The sequence below is a fragment of the Myripristis murdjan genome, chromosome 4, assembly GCF_902150065.1.
Source record: "Myripristis murdjan chromosome 4, fMyrMur1.1, whole genome shotgun sequence".
NCBI lineage: Eukaryota > Metazoa > Chordata > Actinopteri > Holocentriformes > Holocentridae > Myripristis > Myripristis murdjan.
The window spans coordinates 24,995,473-25,004,820 of NC_043983.1; the positions used below are offsets into that span (position 1 = coordinate 24,995,473).

Sequence of the window (9,348 nt, forward strand, 5' to 3'; positions counted from 1 at the left end):
ATAAGAAAATCCTATATAATATGAATTTTGAGATGACAAAATGAGGGGAAAGGGGACGGCTCAGCAGTATAAAAATTGATCAGGCCGTAGATGGGGCCATGTTGGGGAAGATTTGTATGTCAGCAGTAATGGGCTGTATTAAAAAGAAGATTCCTTAAGACGTCATAAAAGTGATGGGGCTGTGTCGCAGGTTGTGGGATACAGGCCCAGGCAGCTCTTCAGCTCTGGCACATCAATTTTAGGAGGCCTCATGGACAGATGCCACCTACCCACTGGGAGTTTTATGTTTTTTGATTAAACACACAGTTGCAATTAAAGGGGGGAGCTGTATATTAGGCTGTTTTGGTCAAACTGAAGTTGGTGGCCTTCGATCGACACCAAGAGTTGCAGAGTATGCAATCTTTCCAGGCATGATTTCTGACTTGGTAAATGTCACTGGACTTCACCTCAGAGTGCAAAAAATATGCCTCCTTTTTCATTTAAATATTATTGCAGTAAGCACAGAAATGTTTTAAGGAACCAGATAAAGTCATGTGGCTTTTTTCTTGCCAAATTTTAGTTTTTGAAAACCTTTCTCTGAATTATTTCTTATGGAAATTGTTTTCCCTGCTTTTTGTGTTGCCCTGATCAACATCCCAAATTTTTTAATAAGAGGGTGTTTCTTTCCTAAAGGAGTTCTGTTACTAATTAACAATTGTTTGAATTGAGATTTCATCATTTCTCTTTTTAGGTGGCACAAGGACAAATAGCTCTTATGAGTTCCTGAAGTCCATTATGGGCTGAGCCACTGAGGTACAATAATCCACTTCCTCTCTGCTTTTGGAGTTAACGTCACAAAGTCTGAAATCCATTATATACAATACACAAGAAATACACTAAGAAATACATGTGGTTTGTGGAAAGTATGTCTCATGTTAACTCTCTTATTTGTGAGCCGAGTACCATTCAATCTTGATGTTTACTGTGGCATGCATAATATCACTGGGTGCCAGTGGGGTTACACTCATGTTTTCCTCTTTCCTATTCCCCAGGTTTTTGTTAGCGAGGTATCTCGGCTGTTGACAGCTAATGGAATTGCTCTTCCCCTTCTTGTGTAGCAATGTGCATATGATCCCAGGGAGATAAGACAGGAGATGAATGTGGAATCTGTGCTGTCAGTTGTGAGGCAGAGATGTCTTGGAAGCCGTCATTCATTGGAGGGAGACGTGTCAGCAACAGCAGGAGTGAAGCCTCGGACACGTTTACATTGGGCCCCCGTCTACCTGGTGGAGCCTCTGCCTCGCGGCTGACAAATGTTGATTCTACAATAACCACCATGCTGCAGCGCTGTGAAAATAATGTCCTTTCAGAAGCCAACCCTCATCCCCTTTACAGCTCAAACTATGCAATCCTCCCCACCTGAGCAGTTTCACACCTTTGGAAGCTAAGGAAGCAAGAGGGGCTGTGAAAGATGGAGGCAAGCATGCCTGTACACACACACACACACACACACACGACACAGTAGTCTCTTTATTTGGCAGTGCCTGGGAAGGCCAAGGCCTCTTGCTGCCTGAGTCGACCTAAGCAACAGCTGGTGTTCACAGCAACATTTCCTATTTCTGCCTAAGGTGGATCGTGTAACTCTCACTTTATCACCCTTAGAGGCCACGTGAAGGACAAAGCCAGCATGGCCATAAACAAAACTAATGTTTTGATATAGGCCTCTTGGAAGACTGGGAGAAGGGCCCTTGGTGTTCCTATTGCTCCTTAGTGCTGCTGCTGCACCTCTTTCACCTCTAGCACACCATCACCTACTACAGAGCGGTGGTTCTTAAAAAACTATGGGTCACGGTCCAAAGCTGGTGGCAGTGCTTAGTCTGTTAGATCCCCACGTGATAAGAATAATGTGTTTAATGAAGCAGGGTTCATGAGTGTAGCTTTCTTTATGGTCCCAGGCGGAAACAATAAAAGAACTCCTGACTGGTGCAGACCACTTCTTTTAGCCTTAACGCTTACAAACTCTTAAGAGGTTATCTGTTCACTTGCCTCAAAGCATGCAAAGGCCCAGAGTCACAGCAACTGGAAGCTAAGTCTCTGATAACGTGTTAGTGGCTTGGTGATGAAAGAGTCCTTATTTTCAGTGTGGCTTGGGGAAAAAAAGGAAAGGGTTTGCTGTGAGACCTGTGGAACAAATGGTAATTTTTTACCCTTTTTAACACCAAACGTGATTCTTTAATCCTAACCCAAAGGCTGACATTTCTGAATGTGACTTTTATATGCAATTTTCCTATCTTAAACCCTCATCAGTCTCAAAGAATTTGAAACTGGACCAGAAAGGGGTCCCGCTTGCTTCCCCCATTATTAGCATTTAGTATTACCTATTGTTCCAACCAAGACATATATGTAATTTTCATTAATTACTCCAAACATCATAACAACTTGCATTGTTTTCATACGGTTAATAATTCTTTCGATGTTTATTTTAGTTCATATTGTATAATAATTCATTGTTTATCTGTGTCGCATTACTGAAATTTCAGAAGAGGGCATGTAATTTCTGGCTTTCTCTCACATTTTGCCAGCAGAAATGGTTTAATGTTATATCAACAGCTATATTAAGGGGGGGTGGAGGTGGGGGCTAGCACCTTTCATGCCCAGTTTAATCGGACCCTTGTGTTTATGTCCCGGTGCAGTAATTGTAAGCCTCAGATCTTGGCTTCCCTCCCTCTGGCCCATTATTGGTTACAGGCACGGCCTAGACCACAGATGCACAGGCAGCCCTCGCTGACCTGATAACATTTATAGATGTAATGGATTTTTTTTAATGCCCGTCATTAACTCACAGAGAGAGTGAGGAGAGAGATTGCTTGTACCTTTTTTCTGTGGTATTTCAACTTTATGGCATTATGTTCAGATATGTCACCTTCCATCATTTCTTTTTAAGGCCTGTCCCGTCACTGGTTTTGTTTTAAATGTACAGGTCTTTTGTGCCGAACCCCTGTACTATCCAGGAGTTGTAATGAATATTTAATGATGTTGAGTAAAAGCTATGAAAGATGTAGTTTGTGTCCAATTATTGCCTTTGTCTCTGCCACACTATTATGGGTGATTTAGCTCACTACTTGGTGAAGGTAGACAGATTATATGAGGCTGCTTCAAATCAAATCATTCAGCGGTGAATAAGGTGATAAAACCGATGTTCATTTTCATGTCATCAAAGAAATTTTATTTAAAAACAAAACAGTACAAAATAATTTTAACGATGTACAAAATATAGAAAACTTTTTAAAAAGTTCACATGAATACAGAATGAGGAACCGTTATTGTTGTGTGTTACCAAGTCCCACTGCATTGGTCCTGGTTTGCTGAATAACAGTTGATGTACACTATAAGATGTCCAGATTTAAGGTTAGAAAACTGAACATTCTTTAACTAGTGTCTGGCCACAGCAACTCTTTATTTTTTTTTTTCTACTCATTTGCTGAAAACTGGTTCCTTGAAGGGAGGCAACAAGCACTCTGACCTCTGAACATCTGTGGGCTGAACTAGTACTGGAATTTCCTTTAACTTAATGTCGCAGCACCTCTGAAGTGTCATTTTCAAGTACTCATTTTGCGTCCCTCGTATTAGGCATTTGTGTTAATTCACCTGGGCGACACAGTAGCATGACTGAAACCTGCAACCTCACAAATTAAGATCAGACATGCCACAACTGGTAACATTGTCTTATCTGGACTAAAGGTAGTGCAAGTCATCTTAAAGTGTACATCCCCACCTTTGGCACCACTTCAATTATTCTTTTTCTGACTCTTTCTGCTGGGTGGGCTGCTGAATTGGACGATGTTGAAGTAGATTAAAGTTCCCAAGAAGTGAAGGAAAGCAAAGACAGACACCAACACTGGGAAAAAATCTGGGAGTCGAGGTGGAGGGGCCATCGCCACGGTAGTGAAGGTCAAAGCAGCCATGGCTACGATGCTGATGTAGAACTGTAACACAGAGAGACAGGATGAGAATGGGTTGATATTAATGAAAATGAACATCAAAGGTAGAGTTCTGTGCCTATAAAAAAAAAACAAAGACCTGTCTACACCAAACAACCAGGACTACTGTGCTACTTAAATGAGAAAAAAAAAGGCATAGGTCAATCATTTTCATGACTCTTCATAGTGTCAAAACAATACACAAGACTTCCCTTATGTAATGGCAGACTTTTTTTCTTGTCAGTTCATCCTCAGGGGATGAAGACGATGCTGATCATTACTAATGTAATAATTTTGTGGAATAACCTGCAACCTTGATCTTCATCGCAGTGGAGCCTGCTGTCCTGGACCTGATCTCAGAAATCACCATATATTTTCAGGTAGGAGATATCTGACTATTGAGAGAGGTTTTGCAAAAATCATTATCTGTCATTATCTTCAAATCATCTCACTGATGGGGGCATTGTCATCCTAAGAAGACACTGTTCTCATCCGGAAATAGATAAGATGGAGGCATTATGTTGATTACAAATTGCATTACCCTTTTTGTGATGATTGGATTGCTATCTCATACCACAAACTGCTCCTCGTGAAATGATGCAAAGACAGAGTACCTAAGGCTACGAGTGAACTGGTGGCTTTTTACTTAATTCAGTTCCAAGTGAAACCATGATATGAGATCAGTGGGTGATTCCACTTAAAAAGACTTCTCTCAGATCACACTGCATATTTGTATCTGTGTGACTGAAATAAAAATGGGTTTTTGAGATGCTGCTGTACAAAAGATCAAGGCTTGCACATTAGGGCAGCGGTTTCAAACCTTTTTGGCTTGTGGGAAGTTTTGGAAGGTTCCCACCCCTAGGTTAAGAACCACTACATAAGAGACCAGACTTCAAAGTAGATAATTTTGATCCAGTCCTGGAAAACCCCTTCACCCTGCTACAGTCACAAACAGAACTGGTGGTGCGACTGCTGGGATCATTCATGTGTCTATTTGGGCTCTACGACCCAGGGATGAGTCAGTGAGCGAGATGTGAGGAAACCCTTATGTAGCACTGCCCATATCCAACCTGCCATCCCCAACCCATGAAACCCAATCACCATCATTGGGGATCGTTATTTATGCCGCTTGTGTAAATAAATATATTCAGACAAACTCGTGTTAATGGCGTGCGCTATAAAAAGACACCTCTCAATCTCTGACACCACACTGGTGCCCGTGTGGCCGAGGGGCTGGCAGCGCAGCCACTTCAGACGCTGCGGAAACTTAAATAAGTGATAAATAATTCTTTGCCTGGCAGTGGCTTTCATCCCTGGACAGCTTACACAGCTTACAGCAGCACATGATCTTTATTTATACAGCTGGGTATATCTTCTCACTCTGATGCAATTTAGGTCAAGTGCAACTCTTAAACTATGGGCCACCTGGGTCTGAGGCCAGTGCCAGTTCATCAGATGTACCCCTCCATGTACAAGAGGAGGCAGAAAGTATTGGTCTGTCCCTGCGACAATATCTACTCTGTTGTTAGTCACTGACTGTGTGTGTTTTGTCTGAAACAAGCCTGTAACATAAAGGAAGTTTTTGTTATTATTATTATTTTAAAATTTATTTGTTTGTACTGAGTCTGTTTGTTTAAGGGGCTGTAGGCCAAAGACAAACACATATTGCCATTTTTACTTAAGTTAAAAGGGCATTAAGTGATCTATGACGTTTATCAACCTCTACTGGCGAACAGTGGTAATTGCAACAACACTGACAAACATTATCTCCTCCACAAGTGGCAGAGCCCTGCAACCCCCAACCCCTCCCATCCCCTTGACCTACAATATGTCACTGACACAAACCATTAGGTCATATTTTCATCACACATCACCCCATTAATGAATTCCATGTGTTTATAGAGAATTTGAATCTTAAATCTGAAGTCAAAACACTTTGCACAAGCCTCAGTCTGGCTGCACCAGCATTTGGACAAACAGTTCTTACCTTCCATCTTACTATACAGGCCAGGTCCAGACTGGGTAGGCAGAAAAAGAGCTTGCGGTAGCCTCCCAGCCTCAGCTCGTCCTCTGAGCTGTGCTCCAGAGCGGAGAACAGGTATGTGCTGAGGAGGAGAAAGGCCAGGGAGGTCACCACATAGGGCACCAGCAGACCATCCTTCAGAAACAGAGGCATCATGCTGCACAGAGAGACAAAGACAAGAGCAACGGCACATTTACATTAAGCAATCTCCATATGTCCTTGTCCAGAGCTATGTACAGAGACACCAAACAGAAGTGAGCAGAAAACATACAGATATAGCCATTATGCAGGTTCCACCGTTTTTTCCTGTTTTCCACACAGATAAAGCCCGAGTCCTAGTTACCTTTACTCAGCTTGTCCATTACATTCATTTGTAATCTAGCAAAGTATAGCTAGGTCTTTGATACACAGTTCTGCAGCGGTGATATACATAGCCCAAGGGCAAATGTACAGGACATAAAATGCAAAAAAGGGGATAGTAAAATTACAAGCCAGTCAAGGCATTGCAACACCCACATGCCTGCCAGCACTTAATCCCTTCTACATTATGGTCAAGGATACATTTTTATCCCACAGCCGCAATGAGCGTTCTGTTTCGTTATATTTTTCCAGTTAGGGTTAGAGTCATCAGTTGCAAAGACATCTTGATGGACAAAAGATATTACAGAATTATTTATGTAGTCAACAATGTATACATTAAGACTGTACAGTGTCATGTTCGTGGAGACAAGGGGAGTAGTAATACCACGCGGTCTTTAAATACGAGCTGGCTTGCTCAAAGTTGTATGTCGGCTGGGGAGGGATGGGTCAGACATTCATGCTAAGATTATCTTAGTTTAGCAGAGGGGCATGGACAAGAACAACAGTTGACTCTCAGTAAATCGCTCATTACCCCAGCAAATGAAAACCTAACCACTCACAACAAACCAGTGTTTCACATTTCAAGTCCAACAAAACCAGCTCTATTCAGTAGATAAATGTTTGACATTTTAGAAATACATACTTCATCAATTTAAGCAGACTGTGTGCATTCAGTCCTCTTACAATTACTGTGCTTGAGCATTCATTCGGTCAATTATGCTAACAAAAGATGTATTTCTTTAAATGACTGGGTGTGTAGAGGACACAGATTATGTGCAAGTTCATGCGAGACTGTACTGGGAAGCAGCTACAGAATGACCTCCTGTCCCTATACAACGCACGCTTAGAGAGCAGGCATGCAGACTATGCCGTGTAATCCACAGATATCCTTATACTAAACCACGCGCACAACAATTAGTGCTGCCGGAAGAATTTATCAACAGCTGGTGAAAGTTAGAGAGAGCATAGGCACTAGCGCTACCAGTCCTTTCCATTCACACTACTCACTTAAACCCATACCGCCGCTCCATTTTTATCTTCCCTTCAAAATAAAAAAAGGCCCATCTATGACTGATCAGTATGAAGCTTGGTTTCTGTAACTAAAGTTTGGAGCTCAAATTCCCTGCAGGGCAACGGTGCAAAATATTTTCATGAGTATGAGTCGCAGGGCAAGGAACGAAACTCATCTAGGTGCTGCACTTAAAAATTAAAGAAAACAAAGACCTATTTGTAACTACTGGATCACTGGTTTAATCTGGCAGTGGACTTTCAAGAACATAGACTTACCTAAATGTAGAGGCCTGTAGGAACCAAATAGCCATCAGGGGCAGGTCATTCAGCAGGAGGCAAACTGGCCTGGAAAAGTTCAAAGGTTAAAATTTGATATACATACTGTACACTAGAGTATTTAGCATTAAAGATTACTTTACAGCAAAAACGGGAGGAGGGGGCACACAAAGTCAGAGCTGGATCTTAGCTGGCATCACATACATATCTAAACCTGTTGACCCACCACGATACCCACACACAATCGATTCCTGGCAATTCCTCACAAGACAGTCAGCATTTACTGAGCGAGAGAGACATCAGTTGAATATCAGTTCATGGCATTAAATAATTCTGGCATGTATGAAATTACCAGTAATGGACCAGACATTTACTGTACTTCAATGTCTTAGTGGCCATGTAAACATTCAAAACAGGCTTTTTATTTGTATTGGTATCTTGTAGACAGATTTGAGGTTGAGTATGCGACTCATGCTTACAGACGGTATTTGGTTTCAAAGCCTACAAGTCTTTTGCCCAGAAGTTACCGTGATAAGCTGCGTGGCAGTGTGTGTGTGTTTGTGCGCTTGTGTGCTTGTGTGTGGTGTAATATTAACCTAAACCTGGCTGCTTCAGTGCTAGCCAGTTAGCTGAACACTGCACTCCAAGGGGGGCACTTTCCAGCGGTCCCTGAGCCCATAATTACAGCCGGTGCTCTTTGGCGATCCTGTTACAGCCCAATAATTGATCCTCTGCAAACAACGCCCCGAGCTGCCGCCTGCCATTCTTTCCTAATCCCTGGACATGCATTACTGATTGATTCAGGGGGACAGGTGGGAGATATAACTCAATAGTTAATAAAGCAACAATCTACCCTAATCTAGATTAATGGATGAGCCCAGATCTGGGAACCAAATCCCATGCTGTCAAATCTAGCCTGGGCCTCACACTTTACCTACCTACTGCCACCAAAGCTTATACATCTAGGGTACGCTGAGGTAAATGATTACGAACCACATGCACACACATCCTCACGTGTGCATATACAGCTTTGAGTCTATCAGTGGGCTAAATGTCAGTCAGCTCGGCCCGCACCACAGCACATATCAGTCTGTGCAAATGGAAGCTAAAGAGGACCGTTTTGTGTCTGTGCGGCACTGAGTATGATGACAGAGGAGCATAACCCCTCAGTTAGCAAGTCTGCATTTAAACAGATCTTTACTCTGCGACTCTGAGAGCACGGCGGGAGCCTGGTGTCAGTTCGCCAAAATGCAGATGTATTCAAGTCAGGAACGATCTGCAGGACATAACCTGTGGGAGATTTGGAGGGCCAAGAAGGGGAATAGCTCCTTTGTGAGCAGAAATTAAATCTGTGCCTGCTGAATATTTCAGATACAAGGAGATGAAAAAGTACCATTTACCTTCGAGCCATTCCCCCTCCCGTTGTTAAATTTCAACAAATGCCCAGTGGGACATGGACATAAGCCCAAAGAAGTTAGAGTTTATAGCTTTCTACTCACAGGGAAGCCAAGAGGATGGACTTCTCGTGGACTTGGTAGGAGAAGAGGAAAAATGCCAGAGACGAATTCACCTAAAAGTGACATTGACATTAATAGTATAATAACTATCATTGTTACTGAGCTATGGTGGTCAATATTATTGCTTAATTTTTTGGTGAAGGCAGTAAAAATGATTATAGTGTCTACATACACAGAAGCATCAACAGTCCACGTTATAATA

General features: G+C 42.3%; 1 protein-coding gene across 1 annotated transcript in view; it reads right to left on the bottom strand.

The window, feature by feature from the left end:
* Positions 1-3,178: 3,178 nt before the first annotated feature.
* The window catches only part of alg6 (ALG6 alpha-1,3-glucosyltransferase), an 18,872-nt gene continuing 12,702 nt past the window's right edge, over positions 3,179-9,348 (bottom strand). The window contains exons 11-14 of the mRNA XM_030049241.1: positions 9,129-9,199; positions 7,630-7,698; positions 5,947-6,139; positions 3,179-3,965 (exon numbers count right to left, since the gene is read on the bottom strand). Of these exons, the coding sequence (XP_029905101.1) occupies positions 3,768-3,965; positions 5,947-6,139; positions 7,630-7,698; positions 9,129-9,199 (531 nt within the window). The 3' untranslated portion in view covers positions 3,179-3,767. The remainder of the gene's footprint in view (positions 3,966-5,946; positions 6,140-7,629; positions 7,699-9,128; positions 9,200-9,348) is intronic.